General features: G+C 34.0%; 3 protein-coding genes across 4 annotated transcripts; 1 reads left to right on the plus strand and 2 right to left on the minus strand.

The window, feature by feature from the left end:
* Positions 1-2,187: 2,187 nt before the first annotated feature.
* LOC117684750 (uncharacterized) lies at positions 2,188-6,250 on the minus strand. Its single transcript, XM_034458106.2, has 3 exons — positions 5,727-6,250; positions 3,226-3,381; positions 2,188-3,022 (listed from the first exon to the last, which is right to left on the minus strand). The coding sequence occupies exons 1-3, from the start codon at positions 6,133-6,135 to the stop codon at positions 2,646-2,648; spliced, it is 942 nt and encodes a 313-aa protein (XP_034313997.1). The 5' UTR covers positions 6,136-6,250; the 3' UTR covers positions 2,188-2,645.
* Positions 6,251-6,967: 717 nt separating this feature from the next.
* Positions 6,968-14,377, minus strand: LOC105335975 (dynein intermediate chain 3, ciliary). 2 transcript variants are annotated; one of them, XM_066067058.1, is made up of 16 exons: positions 14,258-14,377; positions 13,463-13,679; positions 13,081-13,242; positions 12,855-12,973; positions 12,522-12,664; positions 12,296-12,409; positions 11,797-12,059; positions 11,479-11,658; positions 11,017-11,060; positions 10,747-10,882; positions 10,229-10,375; positions 9,936-10,034; positions 8,978-9,127; positions 8,133-8,183; positions 7,963-7,984; positions 6,968-7,438 (listed from the first exon to the last, which is right to left on the minus strand). In XM_066067058.1, exons 2-15 carry the CDS (start codon positions 13,643-13,645, stop codon positions 7,973-7,975), a joined length of 1,803 nt encoding a protein of 600 aa, XP_065923130.1. In that variant the 5' UTR covers positions 13,646-13,679; positions 14,258-14,377; the 3' UTR covers positions 6,968-7,438; positions 7,963-7,972. The 2 variants fall into 2 exon arrangements, with proteins under 2 accessions (XP_065923130.1, XP_034314002.1); XM_034458111.2 differs by lacking the exon at positions 7,963-7,984.
* A 101-nt stretch (positions 14,378-14,478) lies between these two features.
* On the plus strand, positions 14,479-24,157 carry LOC105335966 (AP-5 complex subunit zeta-1). The gene is made up of 18 exons (XM_011440113.4): positions 14,479-14,623; positions 16,354-16,491; positions 16,767-16,971; positions 17,883-17,929; positions 18,056-18,153; positions 18,381-18,548; positions 18,778-18,966; positions 19,108-19,145; positions 19,232-19,394; positions 19,876-20,054; positions 21,266-21,349; positions 21,543-21,742; positions 21,987-22,073; positions 22,247-22,369; positions 22,461-22,593; positions 23,033-23,221; positions 23,575-23,726; positions 23,857-24,157. Exons 1-18 carry the CDS (start codon positions 14,583-14,585, stop codon positions 23,966-23,968), a joined length of 2,346 nt encoding a protein of 781 aa, XP_011438415.3. The 5' UTR covers positions 14,479-14,582; the 3' UTR covers positions 23,969-24,157.
* The last annotated feature ends 367 nt before the right edge of the window (positions 24,158-24,524 follow it).

Consider the following 24,524-nt stretch of genomic DNA (forward strand, 5'->3'; position numbering starts at 1 on the left):
CCCCCCCCCCAACTTCCACGCAAAATATGTGTGAGCGGGATATTTTGAAATTTAAAACTCACTTAGTGAATTATTGACTTATATTTTCATCTTTTTTTTTATTTCACTTTTGGTGAGTAAAAGGTGTAAGCATAGGTAGTTAAACTAAGGTTAATCACAAAAGTATTTTCAGTATTGTTAAAATGTAAATATGATGAGAGCTCCAACTATGTTTCTAATTTTAAGAAATTCGGACGAATTGGTCAAACAACATCACTATATAAGATGACGAATTGGGATAACTCTCATTTATATGAACGGTGAACCATATGAACGACAGCTGGCCTCCTCATTCTTCTCCATACTGCCAACAAGTGGCACCTTTAACCCAACTGTCACGTGGTATCCCGGTGGTGCTATGGTCGTGTATGAATGCTGCGAGATGATTCCTTGGTTCGTTCCTTTGTGAATAAGGTACACGTGTGTGTCGTCAGTTCTATTTCTGGACAGGATACACAAATGGCCAACGGCTGAAACCAGGATTAAGACGCCCCCAATTCCTACCAAAACAAGACCCCATGGACAATAAAATTTGTCCATTTCCCATCCTGTGTTTTCCCAAAAAAGTACGCTGTCTACATGCGTTGTTATTGCTGTCTTCACTATCATTGCGATATACGTCAAACCTAAAGTAACAAAAATATGTAAACTTTAAAACACATACGTCAAACCTAAAGTAACAAAAATATGTAAACTTTAAAACGCATACATACATGGATATTGGCATTGATTCCCTTGTAACTTGCATGCAATTTTTTAATATACAATTTTTCATTCCATACATGATTAGAAAAATTATCAAGATGAAAATCGGTTGCTTTTAACTGATTTGTTAATACCTGAGATGGAGAGACTGATGCAGGCTAATAATCCAGCCCATCTTGATTTCGTTAAAGTCCGTGTGTATACAACTGTCCCCATGAAGCCAAGAACTGCACAGAAAACTCCAAAGGAGGACATTATTTGGATTTCAAACGTAAAGATATTGGGCAGTCCTGAAAAAAAATGTCATTTGTTGCATTATCAGGGTTATTTTCGGTAATGTATGAACAATGATCATTGAAGAGTAAAATTCGAAAATGGATACACTATTTATGCCAAATTCAGTTCTGGATCAGTCATACATGAACTAGTATTCTTAAACCATTATCATTAAATCTTAGTTGATTTGATGATTTACATTCTGATTTCGAGAATGTTGATGCATGTACTATATGTACCTCTGTGTGTTATCAATGCAATATTAGATCGATGTCTGGCTCATTCTTATCGGAATGCCAAATATAACAGACTGCAACAACAAAGTAAGGACTACAAAGCAGTGTTTCAGTTCCTGGTTACTTACCTCTGAATATTTTATACGCTGGATTTAAGAACGGTGTCTCAATATTGAAGGGGTAGGAACCCAAGTGACAATGCTCCTCTCTCACTGACCCAGCCCAACTTAATCGTTGAATACATAAGTTAAAATACCACAGTCCTGCTGACAGGTGCGCTTCTTTGGGGTCTCCCGGTTGATCACTGTAGACCATGAGACTCCTTATGCTACTCAACTTACAGTTAACCAATCCTGGACTGACAAAAGATATTGTCACAAAAACCACTCCAACGCAAGTCAGTATCGAGAATATATTCAGCTTCCGACTCAGCAACATTGTCAGTGAGTGAATATGTCCACCTTAAAAATGATATTACGATGTTTGGGTGCAACAAGCCAATTTGTCACGCATGCGTATACGGTCTTGTTCTCTATCAAATATTAATAACTACCTGTCTGCAACGTTAGAGCAGTTAAGCGAGACCAAATTTGTTATTTTAATTTTAATTTCCGGGTTTGTTAAGTTCTTGATGTTCATTTAATTTGCGCAGTAGGCCTTAAATGGGCAATCTGAAAGTCGTTTTTATAAGCTATCATATTTTGTATTCACAATACATGTATAAGCATAAGTTGTATATTCTTTCCTCTTCAACAGTGTGCTATATCTCGTCGAGTTCATGTAGTTATCATACAGAAGTTCAAACACGAAACCCTCTTGAATTGAAAAGGTATATTTCTTAGTTAAATTAACACTAGTATTTATAATGGCTTAATGCATATTAAGGCCGACAGAATCCACTGGGTCAATGTCTCTTTACTGCAAATCAAACTCATTGGGAAGTGTTTTATTAAAATAATCATACAGCTATCATCAATTAACATAACCTTTGTTTGCAAGACGATAGAACTACAAATGACTTGTCTATTGATATGTCTAATGTTTATATATAAAAAAAATAACATCAGTACTTCTATAGTAATGTTTAAATAAAATTACAAACTGAGAGGAAAAGATAGGTGAAATACTCAATTGAAATATTTTAGTGTATATATGCAAGTCTATCTTGTTTGCTTTGTATTTTTGTATGAAAAGCTTCCAATGCATACAATCCTGTCGTATTATTACTACATGTACATAAATTCATTAAAATACAACAATTGTCTTTTCTGAAGAATTACAAATATTTCGATGTTTTACATAACAGATGCGCGCAACCTAAGAATGTCTATATATGACAACAAATCAAAATGACAACAATATAGTGTCCTTCGACCATTGTGGAAGCTTTCACAGCTTCTGCTTGTTGGGCAGAGGGAATCCTCCAGGCATCGGGTCCTCGGTCAGGTTGACCTCAAACGGCGGAAGGTCGGTCTTTTCGATTGGATAAAACCCTGTCGTCACCACGGGAATGGCAGGGCTGCTTTTCTCCGAGGATGTCGAATATACTGTAGGTTTCTTCTTGTTGTCTGGGTCACGTGAGACAATGAAGAGATGAACCACTGCGCCTGCCAGAAAGATTGAGGAAGTGAGGGCTCCCAGAACTAGGCACCATGGGATTGGGACAAAGATGCCATACATGTTGCCACCATAGTACATATCGATCATTTCATGAAGGTGTAGCAGACTCATGGAGATTTTTCCAACAGCTATCCAAAAGAGGACTCCTGTCAAAAGAAAGGTACAATTTGATCTATATGTCTAATAAAAAAAATGCATAAAAAACTAAATTAAACAGTTGTAATCATGAAGGGGGTTGTGGGGAGAGAGAGGGTTGAATTTCGGTTTTATCTTTTCCATTTTTTAATACTTCTTTAAAAGAATTTGTTCATAGAAATATGCATGGATATCGTTTGTTACACCGTATTACCAGTCAGGAGGCAAGAGACGCAGGCCGCCAGCCCCACAGACCGCTTGTTGCCCTGGGTCCTGTAATACAGGGCGGTGGTCAGTACCCCCAACACACTGCAGACAACGGCCAGACCCGTCTCTATCTGGAACTCCAGCAGACCAAACTTTGTGATGTCTGTCAATGAATGAGATGTGAAAAATTATATATGTATCGAGTGATGATTTATTTCAGCAGCATCTTCAAGTAGTATGGGAAGTGGCGAGAGGTCTATTGGCACGTGTATCACAATATGAAGTTTGTGAATGTGCGTGGTGATTGAAGTCATATGCAAAAGCCTGATCAATCGTAGTTTTATAACGAGTAAAAAAAAAAATTTCTGCAATACCTATACATGTTACATTAAAAAATATATACATGTATATTAATTTACAAGTGTACACTTATGTTTACATTGGAAGTCAGCGACATTCAATTTCCTAAAACAATATTTAGCTTTGCTTCGACGCATGAGCACAAGTATATACGTCATCACACGTTTTGAATATATTTATTATTGTAAGATTAAATGAAACCTTCAAACCTACATAACCAATTGTACTTATCAAAAGTAATCGTTAAATCACATCTATTCGTTGATAAAAAAGATTTTCTCGACAAAGTTGCTGGCATATCTTTAGTCGCGGAAGCGATGTATTATTAATATGGTTGTTCCATCTATGTTTCATATCCCTGACAAAGAGCGTATATAATGGCTTAGAGCGACAAAATAGAAATGCATGTACAATTTTTTATTAAATGCAACAATATAAATATAAGCATTGAATACCGTCGGTTCTATAACACACCAGGTCGTGCGGACAAATTATCATACTGAGCTAACGCGCGGTATTCAATTTGTCAGCACGGCCAGGTGTGTTATAGGACAGACGACATACCAAAAATAAGCATTCAGTGTTTAAAGGTTTCCTCAATATCAATTACATGTATTTAGGGATGCATAAACTTTATGCATCAAAGTTTATGGTTTGTTGCAGTGAAGTTAACAATACGTATCCACAATACCGCTAGTTGGAAAAAAAAAAGCCCAGTGTGTCTGTTCATACACCTTTACTCTCGGGAATAAGGTATCAGGTCTGAGTTATTTTGACAGTCAATGCTGGTCGTTTGGTGTTACAGCTGTTTTAATAAAATTAATTAAATTTACAAGAAAAGGAGGGGTAGAGAGGAAAAAGGGATAATGAAATCAAGAATTGTGTTCTTTAAATTCATTGTCGTCCCTTTGTAAATGTCATATTTTACTCTGAACAAAATTAAAATAAATGGAGGGGCTCGGAGATATCTGCAAAATAAAAAAATAAAAACAATTAAATTTGCAATACACAAAGTAGTCATTTCGCGGTTGCATGCTTCTCAACTTGCAAGCAGAAGATCAGGATCAATACAGAACAAAATGAGACGAAGGAGCAATAAAGCACTGAAAACCACCTCTTGGAGAAGATCGTTTTCCCCCCAGAAAATTGGCAATTGTTTTACGCAGTCTTGCTATTTTCAATCAGGTCAACTTTCTCCTGCTGCGTTATTTTCTTTTAAAATTGTTATTTTAATATAACATTAAAGTTTTAATTTTGTAACAATAAATGTTTGGGAGGAAAAAAGAGAGCGATCTTGCGTGATTAAATCAAATTTCACAAATGTAATTTGTATCGTGATCAAAGCCCGATTTTATTCAGACATACATAAACAAAAATCCTCACGATTTGACTTTTTTCACAAGTTTCATGGCAATTTTCAATGTGTTAACTTTTAATAATGTTAAAAGGAAGTCATAATATTTCCTGATTACAATGGCGTAGCAGCTACGATAAGGAGGATAAAAATATTAATCATCTCTCGATATCCAATACCTTTTACAGTTCGAGTTACCCACTGATTGCGAATCACGCCGCTATTTACTATGTTTCAAGTTACAGTAAAAATCGGTCAGTTAACAACAGCTAGAAGCAGTAACTTCTCAGTGTTTATTAATTACTCACTTCACATTTCAGGGTGTTTTCGTCATCAAATTATAGACAAAACATCTAGCAGACCGGTTAGAAATAACCCCCCCCCCCTTCCACCTAACCGCTCTTCTTTATTTTTGCGCAGAAACAATAAATTGCAATAGGTCTGAATGCGCTATCTCTTGAATTGATGGACATGGATGTCTTTTACGTACATCGATTGACTTTGCGGTCTTGGAACAATGAATAATTAAAGAAAATAGGTGATTTAATTAGTTGTACAGGCGAATGGTCCATGGTTCTACTTCAGGATAAATACAACCAACAAACCATCAACCACAGTTCATTCCATGAACGCAAAAATGAGATACTGATACTACTTTTTGCATGAGAGTAAGGTTATTTAAAAGGTATACACAGAAAATTTATAAATTAACATGCTTCGGGGAAAATCTTTAAAAATAGCACAAGATTTGGCCTCATTAATATTTGATAGAAAATGTATTTTAAAACACTTACAGTGTATCTTCTGATACGTTCCCCTGACATACGGCGAATTTTTGGGGAGGTTTTTCATTTCCTCCTCAGCCGAGGAATAAGTAGAATGGAAGCATTCCTTTCTGTAGAACATCGAACGGGGCTGCTTGTAGTATACACAGGTGACGAAATACCACAGCCCCATGGAGATGGACAGTCGGTGGCCCTCCACGATACCCTCCTTGTCGTAAGGCATGGCCACTGGGTCCCCAGGCTTGTGGTCTTTGGAATTAATTTCTTCAAAAGACTCTTCCATTAGGTCCCCTGCAATCCGCTCGGGGAAGTGGATATTGACGATAGCCCAGCCCGGGCTGAAAAAAATCACCATTTTTAGGATGAATGCGACAGAGAGGACTGCCAGTGTGATTTTCAACCTTGATGCCACACCCATATTTGCCCTGCGCTCCGGTACGGTATAGACCTGTGTCGGCTGCTCTAGTAAAGGAATAAGAATGTAGAGTTGACTCGTTGGCTTTTAGAAGGATACTGAAGATGCTTTATTCAGGTAGAGAGAAAATCGATCAAATGGACTCCGAACAATTCCTTTATGACGGGAGGGCTGTGCATGAATATTTTATTACATTTGGAATACCATAATGAAAATACCACAGGTGGAAACCGGGCAAGTCAGAAAACAAATGTACAATGAATAAAAGATCGTTTCGCTCTATTAAGGCTTTGAAATGGATTTTTTTTCTTCTCTTTTTCATAAGTAATTTTAATTTAAAGTTTAAAAATAACAACTAGATCAAACTATTTTTGAAAAGTCTGTCTGTTTTTCCTTTTATGATCGAGTATCCTTCAATGATTTTGATTACATACTGCACAGCGTTTGATCTTATTCATTATATAGAACAATGTTTGAAAGTTTAAAGATATGCATCATTTGATATCTTACCCAATAAAATGTCAACATGAATTTTTATGAAGTAAATTTATAATAATGTTTCTCAATCCCCCTATTAATCTGTTGATGAAATACATGTGCAAAGTCCATTGCTTTTTAACATAATACACAATCTATGTATGTGCAGTTACTTGCACAAAGTAAAGAAAAATTTATGTTGCTAAAAGTTATTTGAAAAAATGTGTTTAAGGTGACAATTTAATTGGCCGTACATGTAAAAACTTGGATTGTGCTTATGCCTGTAACTCATAAATATGAAACAAATTCATCCTACAAATTGTATATTATAAATTAAAACAGTGAAACTAACAAAATATCAGTTTTTAAAATTATTTTATTGGTAACAAGATGGTATATAAATAAAATAATATATCTCAATTATTTAATTACAACTGTCATTAGATTTATTTCCACAACAATTCGCTTCGTTATAAATAAATTTACAAAAAAAATTAACCAATTTTTATTTCAGTGTTGTACCACTGTTTGACTTTGGTACATTATCACTGGGAATGAAAAATTTTATCACTCTGCAAGCACTCTGGTGTTCTTTAAATAAAGTCTCCGCAAGTAATATTGTTTCATGAAGGCCTACCAAATATCATATTGATCAGGATCAAGTCTTGTCTTACTCAGCCAAAGAAAAAAAACAACAAAACACATGATGATATATAGCCTTGCTACATCTTATATGGTGGCAAAAGTCCTTGCTTTGGCATTTAGCTGCATCACAATACAAGTTTCAGGGCAAAAATCTACATCATTAATCCTTTTTCTGCTCCGATTCCTAAAAATAAAGATCATCTCTGTGTAAAATCAATATAATAAATGATGGTTTTGCACATAATATGCAAAAGAATAATGCCATTATATTTAAATGATGATCCTTACAGTCAATTGGAAAAACTTTGTAAGAAATAAAATTGTTATTGAATAATTCATGTAAATCAAATCTGACAAAGCTTAGAATACCCAAGTGCAACTTGCCAAAAGTTCTTGGTACTTAATGCACTCAGTAAATCTAAGAACATATAACTATCCATCATTACAAAAATCCATTGTTACCGTAACAAAAAAAATCTTGACTCAATCAGATACATGACATATATAATTAAATTGTTGATTTAAATTAGTTATTGCATTTAGTGGAAGATGCCATGGTAACTCTAGTTATTACGTTAAAATACCAAAGCTACACTTTCAACCCAAGCACTCAATTCATATTTTGACCACATTTATCAAACTATTAAGTTCTGAATGCAACATTGGAACTAAATAGCGGTTAAACACTGTTCAAACTGGAATTGTTACCATATTTCATTTATTTTTTCTTCTGAAAAAAAAAATACAGATGTATGTATGCAATTTGATTATAAATTACCGGAAAATACATTTGTGTTACAACAAAAAACACCTTTTACAGCCTATTTGTTCTTGAAACCATTACACGAGACCTCAGATTAACTATGACAGCTACTTACTGGATTTCCATTTGTTTTCTCCTCTTCATCCCCCTCTGCAATGGGTGATTGCTGTAAAAGAGAAGCAACATGCTCTTTAAAAAGGGAAACAACTCATATTAACCCACAGGAACTGGAACTCTTACTCGGTACTAGATTTTACCTGCAGGTTGATCGAGTTAGATGAATATAATTTTAAAATGGAGATAAAAGTTTTGCCACAACCAGGGCTTTTCTCTAAAAGATTAGCGATTATGGACAAAAAGCATAGAAAAGAGTCCCTGGGTTAGAGTCCCCTGGTTTAGATGGTCTTCACACGGCAACTCCATTCCTAGATTTTTTTTTATATGCTTTAAAGTCGTATTTTTTGTGCTAGATATGGGATATTTCTCTTATTTTTTGAGCACTTTTCAACACAGTTCAAGACGCGAACAGAATGATCATTTGAAAAACTTCAAAATTCAAATTCAGTTCAGTTCAAATTCCAGATGTTTTGGACTTATTATTTGCTATTACATGTAGTAAATTAATTATCTGTAATAGAAAAAAAGTAACCTTGGTTGCACTATAATTATGTTTGGTACAATGTTTATAATATCTATAACAATTAATTAACATTTCTCAGCTGATTAACCAGAATTAAAGCACACTGAATTGAGTTCATTATTTAAGTAGTATAAATGAGGGTTAGAAATTTATTTGACATGTATCCTAGAACTTTTTATTTTTGTTAATTAAACCCTCCCTTCCCCAAAACTTGATCAAGAAATATCTAGTTGTTCACCCCATCTATACCTTTTCCCCTTTAAAACAGAGAGGAGTGAGAGATATAAATGTGTTGGACAATTTTTAGTCTTTTGACTTACTTTGCCGGTATCTGCCTTGTCTGTATCGTCCCCCTGCTGCTGCTTTTTCTCCAGTATTTTCTTCTCCTGTTCTATGATGCTGTAGAATTCCTTCTCCGCCTTGGTGTATAGATCTTCCTCCTCCAGACGCGCCTCCTCAGGCTCCTCCTCCTATCAATAACATAGGTCAAAGGTTAATTACAATAAACAACGTAATTTTGTATGACACAAATAGTTCTATACTCAAATATCATTAGAGAAAGTCTGAGGCATACATAGTATATACCAAAAATAGATAGATAAATTTATCTAATATTAAAAGCATAAAAAAAATGTACAAAATTTGAAGTGTTTTGAAAGTGTGCACCATTCCTGCAAAAAAAGCTCATTTTGTGGGTAGTTTTTCCAAAGCAAGCGATTGGCTACAATCTTTTAAAGAAAAAATTCAAACTTTTCTCAAATCATGCTGCAAAGTCTACCATTCAGTAATACCACTTGAAAAAAGAGTGTTTTGTTATCAACTACATGTATTTTTTTCTGATTACATATTTTTTTCACTTGATCAATTCTACAAAAGTGCCTTCAACAACCCAGTAATTCAATGTGCGTATAAAATCAACTATCAGCATCTACTTACTTGGTCTGTCTGTAAAATGCATTGAGAAATTTAAAGGTGAATTTCTGAACTTTGATTTTTTAAGTCATATAACAATAATATCCAAATTACCAAAATCACAATTGCTTTTGTGATCATATTGCATTTTACAATTTTTTGTATAATAGTGTCAGTACCAGTGAGTTCTGCAATGTGCAAAACTTTCTACCTTACAACTAATAATTTAGCAGTTTATATATACAGCAGACAAAATATCTTGCCAGTCCACTGAGATTAATATAGATGTAATTTACAGGTAATCAATAAAAATAACAGCTAGTTTCTCTTTTGCTTTTTTTCTCAGCGGTTTTTAATTCAACTTACCTTTGCACCATCAGCTGAACTCTTTGATCTCTCTTTTAATTTCATTTCTCTGTGTCGAGAATCCAAAATCTTTTCTCTTCTTGTCTCTCTCTCAAACATCTATATCAATGACCAAAGAAATGCATTCTGAATCGAATGTTTCTAAGAGTTATCTCCCATGTTAATCTTAAATTTTGCAAATAAATCTACTTATATGTGCACATTCCATTCAGTTTTAACTCATGTTGTTCTGAAAATATTCAATATAAGAACTATATCATGGTATAATATCAGCCAAAGTATGCTCTACTTACAGCTGTAACTAAGTTCTTCTCGTTTCTCTGGAGAGTGGTTAAACCATCAGATAATTCTAGCAGGGTGGTGGTACCGGAGTGAGATCCACAGGCGATCAGTCGGCCCTGCTCCTGTACCCTCAGGCTGTGCAATGGCTCATCACAGACCTACAGATCATTCAGCAATAAAAAATCAAAATCAAATGACACAGATTAAATGTAGCAAGATTCTTAATTAATGCAAGAAAAATAATATCCTCCTAACTTTGCATGATTTAGCACCAATTTCATATTTTAAAATCCTGCTTTCTTTTTTTTTTGTATATCTCCTGATTTGATTCTAAAGCAGCATTGCGGAATAAAGTATTAGTGTTAAAATAAGGAATCTACAGTAAGGATGATGATGAATTTTGTAACAAAATGCAAATTTAACTATACATGTACCTATTTTTGTGCTAATCTGTTTAATTACCATCGCTTAATTATGTTTATGATAAACAAAATGGTTCTGACGGTAACAAAGACTGATTTACACGGACCTGTAAGCTGAGTGTTGGGTCGTTCTGTTTGAAGATGATGTCCCACACGTCCAGTGTACCGTCCATTTTGGTGACAAGGAACACAGATGGTCTGACAGGGCTCCAGCAGCCGTCCGTCAAGTAGGACTTGTATTGTCTGGGAAAAAGAACAACGTTTCAATCATTTTTCCATAAATCTTCAAACAGAATTGATTAAAATTTACTTTCATTAAATTTTACAGCCAAAATAGGTTTCTTTTTTCTTTTTTTTTTTAAAGTATTGGTGCTTACCTTGACCACATGATAGAGGATTCCCTAATGTCTTCTGACCAAATCTGTAAGAAGCAAAGAATCCGAAACCTTATTATAAAGAACATGCAATGTCCAAATTATAAATATGTCCATCTCAGCACATTTGAAATTTTGTGAAATATCTTGAACAGTTTCTTTGAAAATAATATGGTTGATGTGAAATGACAAATAGTAAAGACAAGGTCATAGGGAAGCTTAAGGTTTGAAATATACATAGCTGAATTGCTCTAAGCATGAAATTTGTTTATAAAACTTTGATAAAAATATGAACACTCAAGTTTTTAAAATGGGCTAAATACAATGTATGATGGAAGGGTGAATGTCAAAAGCAATACGCTTATAGGCTTCAGCCATTTACATGGCAGGGCATAAAAATCAAGAATGATAACTTCCTCATAAGCAATATACAAAGAATACTTTTGCATCAAATGCCAATCTTACCCTTGCTTTCCAGTCACCCACACTGAGGAAGTTCTTGGGGAAGAATGGATTTCGTTGAAGTGAGTAGACAGGTCCTAGGTGACCATTGTACTGAGCTACTATTTTTTCTGCTGGTGTCTTGGCTTTCCTGTTGCATGATAATATTGAGCCTTGTTCACATCCTACCATGAATTTTGTAGGCTGAAAAAAGGAGAGTATGACATTTGGTAAACCCATTTACAAAAATGTTTCTGCTGTAATTTGTTCCTATTTATTCATTGGGCCTATGTTTAGATTCCATATCAATAGCATGACAAAATTATGCAAAATGGTGCATACCATAGTTGGTTCATATTCTAGTGCCATTGCTCCAAGTGCTTTGGTGGGGTCCTGTTTCTTTGTTGGGTCTAGGTACAGTTTTTCTGTGGGCTCTCCCATCTTCCTGATGTCCCACCATAATACCTGTCCATCTGAGGAAGCAGAGAAACATTCTGTTCCAGTTTTGGACTGAATCCAGAGGGCCTTGTAGGCAGGATCTCTGTGACTGTGCTCAATGGGTGACATTTCCACGGGCTGGGATCCTTTTCTGGTGTCCCAGTATGCTACATAAATAACAATATAGTATCACTGGTGATATACTTAACTTCATATTGCCTTAAACTACACATTATTCAACAGATATATGTTTAGTAATATATCATGTATGAACCGATGGAAGCATATAATGGAGATTTTGCCCTTAATACATATTTGACATTTTATAGCAACATCAGCATATATGTCATGTATATGGCTTGCAAAGACTATTAAATAAAACTTAAAGCATTGATTGTTTTACCTATTTGACCATTGTAACAGCCCCCAAGGAGAATGTGGGAGTCTTTTGGGTTATATTCTAAGCATACTAAAGGAGAAACTGGCTTCAGAACTGTTTCTGGTTTGTTGGGGTTTTCTGTAGAAGAAAGATTATTGAAAAATTATTCTGTGATTCAGTTTAAAGTGTTTTGCAGTTTTGTGAAAAACCAATGTCAAGATAATTTGACATGATAAAAAAAGTTACTCACCCACGTCCCAAATGTATGATTCCATGCTTGTATCAGGAGTTGAACCTTGGAATTCAAGGTTACAGTAAGCTACTGCCAATTTGCGAGGACCATCTGGGAACCAGGAAATGTGTGTGGAAGTTCTCTTGATTTCATTTGGATCTCTGGATACACATTTTGAAACACACATTATCATAATGATTATATGATTGTAAAATGTACATATTGAAGAGAGTTGAAAAAAAATTTTTTGCTACTTTAAAATTAAAACTATAAAAATTGTTTGTCTGTTTTTAATAAAAATAGGAAACTATCTTGGCACATATATTATAGCAAACTATGAAATGTTTATACCTAAATACATTGATTGTTTTTGCAGATGGAGTTTCGTCAACTGTGTCAACTTCTATGTCTTCAAAGTATTCTTCATAAATATCAATGGCATTGTTTTGTCTAATTGTGTGTTCCATAATCTACAATTAATCGCATTGAATATTAGCATTTGATTTTTCCCCTTTCAATTTTGGTATCAAACCACAGGAATATGTAATTCATTAAGATTTCTAGAAATTTTCCTTACTGTTCCTAGTTGCTGTATGGCAGAAATGTACATTTCATCCTTTTCCACCTTCTTCCTGTATCTTGTGACATGTTCAACTTCCTGTGGGTTGACATCTTTAGGCCATCCTCCCTCTGTGTGATTTATCCCCCTTACACTGGTTTCAAATCTTTCAGTGTTGATCTAAATGAAATTGACAATTGTTGCAATCAATTTCTTAAAATGAAGTTTATAATGCAATAAATACCAATAGTACAAAATAGGAGTTACAAACAAAATAAAAAGAACAGAATAGTAAGAAACATGATTTACAAATACATGTATACATTTAACTATACATTTATAATGAAACATAAGTGCATTTCCAGAATCATTTAGTTGGATTTTTTCTTGATCAACATACCTCATGTTCTGACATTTCCTGGACACATTGTATCCCGGTATCCACTGGATTTCTTTCAATGAAATTATCTGCCAGTGAGGGGTCTGGAGTGATGTCTACATGCAACTCCGCTTGTCTGTCTGAAAAGTTGCATTGTCTACCAAATTCCTGGCGCTTCTTTGTGTATACATACACAATCTCCATGGTTAGGTCTTTTTGCTTCTGTCAGTGTCCCCTGCTTTCAATATTCAGTAAAAGTTTGTGATCATTAAAGTGCATAAGTTGAAATATACTGTAAGCTAAAGGCATTTAGGCCTATATATATACCGATACCGGTATTAAGTGAATATGCAGCTAGATTTTTTCTGTTATATCAAATTAATTAAAGCGCTTTGTAAAACAATCCCAAAAGCTTTTTGAAATTCATTTCTTTTTAATAGTGAGTAAATATTCTTTCTTTAAATAGGAATAAATTTGAGATATAATAAAGGAATTTTAATACAATTGAAGACTAGGCCTGTGCTAATTTTTTAAGCAATTCGATCCATAAAAAAGGTGAAAGGATGTTAACATCTACACTCTCTTAATTTGTCTAACGACATAATTTTATACGTTTTCTTTCAGACGTATTAATGCAAAGAATTACCAGCTAACAATCCTAACATATTTGTTGTTGTCTTAGTTTTACAAACATATATGCACTAATCGACTGAGAATGAAATATCTCGTTCATTTTCACAATTCAGTTTATTTCAAAACTGAATTTACTTCAACATTCATATTGCAGAAACTTCATTCATACAACAAATTACTTACGATTGTTGAAAAAGTTTTGCAATGTTTCAATAACAAGGTCCACCAAAGCCTAGGATATTTGGCATGGAGTACTTGCAGGTGTTGTCAAGAGTAACGGTAATCAAGCCATGCGCACTTGTTCTTCCGTTTTGAAAAATAGAAGAAGAACAAAACGAAAAAAGATAAACAATAATATTAAATGGACATGACATGTATATCATGAACATGCATAACTGTATTAAAGTTATTTTTGATAAATTTTCTTATTCAGAACTAAGATCAATTATCATAACAAACCTTATATCTTATCGTTTCAGCTTTCAAATGGTTTGGGTTAAAATCCAACATGGCGCTCTCCATGATAGAAAGTCTATTTTCTCAGGCGAGGTATAACTAAGTGCTATTTGTTAATCATCTTTGTATTTGGCTTTGCTTTTTGAGTAAAAATAAACGTTTATTTTTCATTAGGCATAATCAAAATAGCTGTCATATTAAAGGATCTATTAGAAAAAAAAAATATTCCATGTTAACCTGAATTTTCTCCAATTTAAATTTTAATTTAAACGTTTAACGCCACAATTACATTAACGTGCAATCATAAACAATCATTCTAACTAGCTATGTCCAATCTCTTCATCAAATAGCATGGACTTGTTTTTATCATGAGCATTGATATGTTCTGCAAAATTCATGCTTAGGGGGAGGGGCTAATTGGCTAAAGTCTGTCCCAAGTTATTGCTTCCATCACTTTTTGATTATTTTTAATAAAAATACACATTCCTGTGAAAGAAATGTTGTAAAAATCGATAAAAGGGAAAATACCCAAGATATCTTCATTGATAAATTATCATTTTTCACTCATAAAAGTTCACAGGAACGAAAACAAATTTTTTACAGAGATTTATGATGGGAAATGTTTACATCTTTTCTTCATTTGGAAGTACTCGGGACACCTCGCACAATTTTTTAACGTTATCATCCGGGCTTATTAATGGCTGATGCAATGCAAAATCCCTGTAAACTTTTTATTTTGGGATGTGTATTGAAACCTGAAGTAGTAGAGGGGGTGTTTCAAAACAGATAATCTGGACATTTTTCATATTAGTGGATGAACGTAGTTTGAACTGAAAGGTATTTATGATTATCGAAATATCATGTGAAAAGTAGTGGAAGCAAAAACTCGGGACAGAATATAACAATGATAATAATATGTGGATTGTTTAACGTTTTGCTGAATGCTGAACAGGGCTGTTAAACAATGTTTTTGTTAAAGGGACATGGACACGATTTGAGATCAAATATTTTATTTTTATTTTTGATGTATAAAATGGTTTACTGGTGCATTTTAAATAATTGACAAAAATATTGAATGTTAAAGTCAAGTTACAAGCAAGATACAGCGGTAAGAATTGATTGTTATGTAAACAAAGCTTGAGTCTTATAGTTGTTTACAAAAATAAAAATTTTAATGTAGATTACTAACATTTCTTAGACAAAATGACATGTTAAAAACAATTTGAACTAATTCAATATCTTCATAACTACTATTATCAACAAAAGAAAGTTACATTTGATTGAAACTTACACCAATACAACACATATGTAAAAAATGACAATATTCAAGCTTTGTTTACAAAACAAAGAATTATGAACTCAGCTGTATCTTGCCTATAACTTAATACAAAACAAAGAATTATGAACTCTGTATCTTGCCTATAACTTAATATTCAAATTTTGACATAACATTATAAACTTCTAAATTTAACACTAAAAACATTAAAAATGGAAAAATAAAATTTGAAAATTTTTAGTCAAATCGTGTCTAAGTCCCTTTAAGACTCACTGGTGAAAGGTCCCTGTCATAATCCTATGATATGATGCAAACAGTTTTGTACATCACCACAACTGAGTTTGTTAATTCTATGAAATGCTTTCTTTGTTGATTTTAGGGACAAAATACGACTTGTTATGAAATATAAAACAAAAGCTGCATGGATTGATGACACATATTTTTTATTTAATACAGATATATATATCCCCTAAAATATAAAACAAGTGCAAAAGAAAGAACTGTTAAAATATGAAAGTAAACATAATTTTGTTGTTGATATTTCCAGTTATACTTCTCAAGAGGAAATTGATCGAATCTGTCAAGGTGTTTTAGAGAATCTGTATGCACCTGATAAAACCAATGAGTGTATGAATCAGTTGAGACAGCTTTATTTCATTCTTCAGGCCTCACACACAGAGCCGTGGTAAGTTTAAATATACAAACTGCAAGCTCTTCACAGTTAGCTTCCTATGTATGACATAATGGAACAAGGATCCATCAGAGACATATATAACACCCATTAGTATATACGTCCCTTGATCCATTTACTTAAATAGTCCAAAAAATGTTAAAGATTAAAAAATCAAATCCCATCTTCTGTTATTATTGATGAGTTTTGTTTATGCCACACATGCAATCATTCTCAGATTGACATAAAATACTTACATCAGACATACTATAGTAATCATAATATTACAGTTTACCAAGAAATATGATTTCAACTCTGGTTAACATGGTGAGTTCAATGGACCATGACAAAACAAAAGAGTGTCTTCTATGTGAGCAGATCCTTGCAGAACTTTTGCCTCGTGAACAGGGGGACCTGGGCTCGGATTTTTATCCAAGCTCAAATTATCAAAATGCAACGTCCTCAGCCAACTGTTTTCCTCTCTATCTAATGCAAGTAAGACATCAAAAGATTTCACAATTGAGAATATCTCTTATTGCCAATTAAAATAATTGCAATTGTAATCTTGAAAATAAAAAATATGGCACATTCATGTACCAGCTAGTACCTTAAAACTCACTGAACTTAACATTTTATTTTGTAATCAAGATTAATTGACATCATTATGATCATGGGACATTAAAGATTAGTGTCTTCATATAAAATCAAAGTCCAGAGGTGGATAAATTCTTGTTAAATGGTTTGACACAATGATTTAAAGTTTTTAAAGTATCATTGTTCTATGTTTATGATGTGAAGGCAATTAGTACTAAAAAAAAAAAGAAAACATAAAAGTAGACTTATCCACTTTAAAAAAATTGTTTCAAATTGCCTATTCCTGACCACATGATGAAATATACATTTCTAGTAATCTATGCATTACCTGTATTCTTTTTTATATTCAAATCTCATTGCAGATTTATTTTCAATTAATTTGTAATGCAACTTTGAAAAGAAAAATATTTAAATTTTCCTACCTATTAACCAAAGTTTGAGCACTGATTCAGGGGAGAGCAAACAATTTTTGAAAGATGACCCTATGCTTGCTTTTATTTTATATACATGCCAAAACAAATACTGTGGAATCATCATAGTTCGTGGGGGATCAATGTTCGTGTCTTTCATGGGTAACCCTTGCCCACGAATTTACATCCCCCCGAATCAATACACAATCATTTGTTTAATATTTATTTGAATTCTCCTGATTACACTACCAACAAAATTATGTCCGCACGAACTAGCAAAATTTTGGCTACCCACAAACATTGACCACCACAAATAAAAATGATTCCACAGTATGGGAAAGATTGTGTAGCTTTTCCACCATAAGGACACCATCTGAAATAGTATTTCCTTGCACTTTGCAGGGAAATAAGAAATTTTGTTTGGCTGATGTCATTCCACATGCTGTAAGGTAGGTAAAATCTAGTTTTACAAGTGTGTTGGTTTTATTTTGTTGTTTATTTTTACCATGTGTATTATCAAGTATGCAAAAGAAATCAAAACCATCAGTGTAATATATGCTTGTCTTTGTTTACAGATGGATGTCATCAGGAAAAGAAGACTTTAATGTACAGAGGCAGGCCTTCTGTTTTCTTGTGTCTCTCCAGGTTTTACACAACAGACTGGTAAACGAAGGTACGCTGACTCTTGATGTCAATCAGTGTTTGTTTGTAAATAATCAGAGCTAGAGTCACCGGTATTCAGTATATTTTTTTTTTGTATTCTTTAATGCACATTATTGTGTCTTCTCTTCAAATTCTTTTTCAATGAATTAAAAGAATACTAACTGCTAAATACATGTAATCATTTAAAAGCACATGTATTGCTATCACTTAAAGAGTATGTTTGATTTTGTTATACAGAAACTATGAAGACCGTGAACAGTACGGCCAGTGACTGGCTGATGAATGCTTCCCTGTATCAGCTTCCCAATCCATACACCATCAACCCATTCAAGAAGGACCAGGCCCCAGTAGTGAATGAGGTCGATGGGACTCCGAGCAGAAATTTCTTCACTGTGCTCAACATTGGTAAGAATTACACTACATAGACACATGTATAAGAGATACTATAAAATAAATACCAGTACACTATATTATCATATCCATTACATGAATATGTAATTGCAGATATTAAATATTCACGTTTATTTCAACAATTATATTTGAATGAATGGCATTCAAAAGTAAGGAGTGTATGTGTTTACAATGTACTCTCTTTTCAAACATTTTTCAATTCATCAAAGACTATTCATTGCAGGACAATACTACACAAATGACCAGTTCCTGAACATATATAGTTTTTCTATGTTGTACAAATGGCTGTATCACTCACAAACATCGGCTGAAGAAGCTTCAGACATGGCCAGTAAGAGTGCTCATGTATTTAAAAGTCTGGTAGACAAATCCATTGACTACTGCTTCAGGATTTTGGACCAGTGTGAAAGAAGTAAGAAATAGTCAAGTACGATAGTCGGTTGTTGTTTAAAACCAAACCATAAGTTTGTTTAAAACTTTTTGAATAATTTTTATGTGATATATTCTCTTTATTAGATACATGTACATGTGTATAAATGCTATTTTTTTTCAGAACCGAAAGTTCCATCAGACGTAGACCTCCAAAACTGTGTAAGGTATTTTCCTACATTTGCAAGAATTTATTCATTTCATAATAAATATATCAACAGCAGCCTTGATTCTCTATTTAATTGCAGTGTTTGTTGGAAGTGGTGAATATACTGGACATGATTTGTAAGATTGAGCCAGGACACGTTGCCCGAGTGTTCCAGGAAGTCCGACGTCTTTATCAGAGACTGATGCAGGAACTGGACAAACCCAGGCTTCTTATTCCAGTACTTCAGTTTTTCCTTAATCATGGTAAAATGAATTTTTAATGTATTTGATAAACATACATGCATTCTCATTTTCCATAAATTTTCATAGTTTCTTTCCCTTCTTCCTTAAGAATGTTTATGGGTTAAGGATATGCAGTTACCAAAAATCAAGTTTTCTGGTTGTAGGTCAAGGTAAACCTGTATGTAAAATCTTTGTCAAAAAATTTGTCTCTCCATTTTATGGCCTTATCTGGCCCATAGTCTATCTGTAGAAATTCACCAATAGAATGCTTAATTTTTTGTAATTTTTTTTTCTTGTCCAAAGTCAAAGATTCTAGTTCAGTGGCCAAGGTCAGACCTCAGTATGAAATCATTGTCCAAAACTTAAAAACTTAAATTCCCTTCTCTTGGTTCCATTTAACACATGGTTTCCAAAAAGAGTGTATGTGGGAAAACATTATACAAGACAAGTATTACATACATGTTTTCTCTTTGTACATGTAGGTAAAATGTTCTTTTTGTAGGTAAGAGTGTGGAACATGATCCACAGGAGGCCTACACTCTGTTTTTTCACAAACTGCTGACCCAGTGCTACCTGGACCCCGCCTTCAGTTTTGACACTATTACTTTCATAAAAGACAACCTGGAAACTCTCTGTCATAACACCAACGTATTATCCACTTATTTTCCAAACATCCTAAAGGTATAAGAACCTGTCTTATTAGGTATATGTATCATACATGTATACTGTGGAATCATTAGAATTCATGATGGCTCAATTTTCGTGGTATTCATGGGTAGCCCTCGCCCATGAATTTACATCCTCAACAAAAACTACTTATAAAAGATTCAGTTTACCATCAGAATCTTATAAAAGCTGACAAATCCACAAAATTACATCCCAACGAATATGCAAAAAACCCACAATCCATGAAAATTGGACCCCACGAAATTAAATGATTCCAAAGTATTTGTGGGCGATCAGTAGTTTTGCTACCTGTGAGTAGCCTACACATGACTTTACATGTACAGTACTGTATATTCTTGCTAATATTGACACTAAGTCATTAGATCATGAGTTACAAACTTAACATCTGGATTTTGTGTTGCTAATGCATGTCATTGACTTCCCATGAATGGAACATACATGTACTGGCAGGTGCATTGGAAGTTAACTTCAAGCATGAGTTGCTTCACATTTTCAGCTGACATTTGGATTGAGAAGTACAGATTAAGTTCTCTGTCCAGAGAAATGACACACAATGTCAAGATTTGGCAGGACGTGTTGGTATTTGGCTAAATTACTTTCCTATAGTAGCCAGTAAATAAAAATACAACAGAAACAATAATCCCTGGAACATGAATGATCCCATAGAATTTAGTGACATGCAAGTGTAGTAGTTGGGGCTATATGGACCGTGGATATCGGCCTGGGTAGCTCAGTGGTAGAGCTCCTGACTAGAGTTGCAGAGGTCCCGGGTTCGATTCCCGGTCCAGTCATATGTTTTCGTTGTATTTATATACTCATTCCTCCTTTCCTACTACAGATGGTGCCGTGGCCTTCCTTGTTCAGGCATATATATGCAATTGATAAGTCCTGACAAGGTGAACTTGTGTTGGGTCTTCGGGGTCGAAGACTATTTAAGGAGGGAGGAATGTAGTATTTGGACTATATGGACCGTGGATATCGGCCTGGGTAGCTCATTGGTAGAGCTCCTGACTAGAGTTGCAGGGGTCCCGGGTTCGATTCCCGGTCCAGCCATATGTTTTCTTTGTATTTATATACTCATTCCTCCTTTCCTACTACACGTCAAGTAACTCTAGATTAGTTTTGGATAAAACAGTACTTAGACAAACATAATTTAAATTGAATAACAATGTTTTAATTTGATACTTTAAACATGTATTTTGTAGATGCTGGCATGGAATCCAAGGTCCTACCTGGCTGATTTTGAGGAAATCTTACCAGCTCTTATGTCTCCAAACACAGCTATTGAAGTATATCATATCTAAATAATTCAATTTGTGTCTCACACACCTGGTACATTGTACATGCATTTACATTTGATATAAAGTAATTCTTTATGAATACCAGTACCTCACAAAATCTTCATTGTACCGTAATGTTCGTGACTGTAAATAGTGTGATGAATATTTTACAAATCATAATTCAAAATTTACTTACATATAGGTTTTCCATATGCTCCTGGATTTACCCTGTGTGACTGTTGCCCTGGAGATAACTGAGCGATGTAAGAAGAGTGAGGTTCAAACCTTATCCACTGAAGCAGAACCAACCAGTTCACTGTCAGCATTCCAGAGCGCCCTCTACAGGCCGATGTTCAACTTCTTTACACGTGTTGAAGGAGGACATGGAGATACAATAAATAGGTAAGTAAGCAGATTAAGGTCCTTTAAATAAATAATAATTTATAAGAGTGATTATTAAATTCAAATTATAGTATTTAAAGAGCACAAGTCTTACAAATACAAAATTTTGTACAATATACATGTTCATGACTTATAAACTATTTTTCTTTTAATGTCTATAATATTTCCAGTAATCATCATTTGATAGTCTTTCTTTCGTTGATTATTTCATAAATGTTTATCCATGTAATTGTTCTCTTTACAGGTTGTCTCTCTTTCATAATATTCTAGGAGACATGAACCAACATCCCCGAGTTCTTGTTTGCTCTCAGGTGGTTCCTGTGTTACTTAGGTGGGTATTCAATTACATGACTATTGTATGTTTATTCAGTGACACATGGTTCAATTGTAATTAAAAATTCTTTGTGTAAAGTGCAGAAAGATGAAGAAATAAAAAATTAAGCTTTCATTGGGTTAAAGTTTTTGCTAAAGGATCTGATAGGGATATAATTTTATTCTTTTCAGGATTTGGTTTGATGTAGTGTTGGATGATGCTTCCTCAGATTTCCTGAGTCACTTAATTCCAGTTCTTCTTGAGAGGACAGCCTTCTTGTACAACATTCCTGGATATCAAGGGGATGTCCGAAAGTTAGTACATCCTTATCTTGTGATAACTATATATTATCTAAGTCTGTGTGCTTTTCTTTATGTTTGTTTAATTTTTTTCTCCATTTTGTAGAGTATTGGCGGAAAACGTAGTTCACCTTTTAAAGAAGTATCCAGAAATACTGTATGATCAAGCATCAGAAATTAAAGATTTTCTCATTAGTCCTAGGAATATATCTGGGAGAGAGGAATTCTTTGCAAATTTGGTAAAAAAAAAAAAAAAATTTCCTAGCATTGCTCTAGTTATTGAGAGAATTTTAATGGTGTTTTAGATGAAAACCAATATCAGTATAAATATATAAACATGTAAAAGATTATTGAACATGCTTGTGTATTTTTGCAATGCAATATTATAGTAAACTACATGCATACATGTATGTACAGGCTTATGCAGTTTAAAATGAGAAATCTGAATCATTTATACCCCCAGCCCCTCTCAAATAATAAAAATCACCTGTGTTGTCTGTTGTATGGTGTGCAATGCATACATATACATACATAATGTATCAACTTTTTCATATTAATGAATTAATAAAAAAAATCAATAATCTGTCTTACAAAACAGAGAAATGAATGTCAGTGTTATAAATTCATTTATAACTGAAAATTTTCTATCATGATTTTACTAAAAAAAAATTTTATCAGGTTTGGTGTGTGGGTGAACTTTGTTCAGTCAGGCATGACAACAGGTGTACAGCTGAAACAATAACAAGATTCTTTGATACGCTTGAAGTGCTGACTTATGAACTCTCAGGGATGTCATCTGCCAATTTAAAAGAAGAGATTTCAAATCCCTCTAAAATTATTTGCATGCTGATGTCCTCCATCTCAAAGGTTGGTTTATACTGTGACAATGTGAATACAGCTTTAATAGGACTGCCACTTCCTTATACCCACTCTAAATAGTCAATGAATCCAATGAGCTTAATTGGTCGAGCATTAGTTTTTAAACCAAAGTGTCTCAAGTTGGAGCCTAGTTGTGGCCATTTTCCTAAATGGTTACAGTTTTTAAACATGAGAAAAAACAGTTTGAACTCAACTTTTCTGAAAAATTTTCCCACCCTTTTTTCCCTAAACTGTTTTCATTTTGTATGATTATATTAGGAACCAGTCTGCCAATGTATTACATGCAATACATGTATTTACTAAATTTCATTGTATTAACGCTATGATTTTATGAATTGTAGTTGGCTTCTAAATGTCAAGATTTGATTCCACGATCAATTCTCCTCCTGACCAAAGTTGCCAAGCAACAGCAGACTAGTTTCTTAGATACAGAGATTAAGGATGCTGTGGTTGGCAGAGCACAAGAACTGATCAACCTTCTAAAACTGCCAAAGTATGTTCATGCACATATATTCTGTTTATGTAGCTCAGAATCTTCTTTCTGAGTTCTGTTATCAAAAAGCTATGCATCACTATAAATCAATTTGTATTGAATCTTTAAAACCCTGTCTATACACTTGTAGTTTTGCCAATGTTGTGTTGAACCCTGATGATGAGATAGAGACTGGAAGATGGCACAGAGATAACACCAGTTTACCTATCACCCTCAGATGTGTCCAGCACATCTTATCATAGCCTACTCCCAACCTCCACCTGTGAGGATATACAGGTACCTCGAGTGCACATAAGCAGGGAAGGACCAAGATGTTTGGATCATGAAACAGTGTTATATGGCAATAATATGACTATTGGGACAGTGCAATAATTTTACGTTAAAGGTGCTGAAATGTTTTGTTTACCCTAATAAAATGTCATAAATGAAAACTGCTATACTTATTTTGAAGTTTATACCAAAGCAAAAGATTTCCCCTGTTTATCTTTGGCAGCCCCTCCTCCAAGTTAGAATTCCTTTTATCAAAATACGAGTGCTGGCTTTATTATACCCCCCGCAAACGAAGTTTGGGGGGGTATATAGGAATCACCTTGTCCGTCTGTCTGTGCAATCGTGTCCGGTCCATATCTTTCTTATGGAGAAACATTGGAAGTTCTTACTTCACACAAAGATTGCTTATGACCTAAGGGTGTGTCATTACCTTGACCCAAGGTCATTCTGTCAAGGTCACTGGCAGAAAAAATACAAAATTCGTGTCCGGTCCATATCTTTCTTATGGAGAATTATTGGAAGTTCTTA

This window comes from Magallana gigas, chromosome 7 (assembly GCF_963853765.1).
Source record: "Magallana gigas chromosome 7, xbMagGiga1.1, whole genome shotgun sequence".
Taxonomy (NCBI): Eukaryota; Metazoa; Mollusca; class Bivalvia; order Ostreida; family Ostreidae; genus Magallana; species Magallana gigas.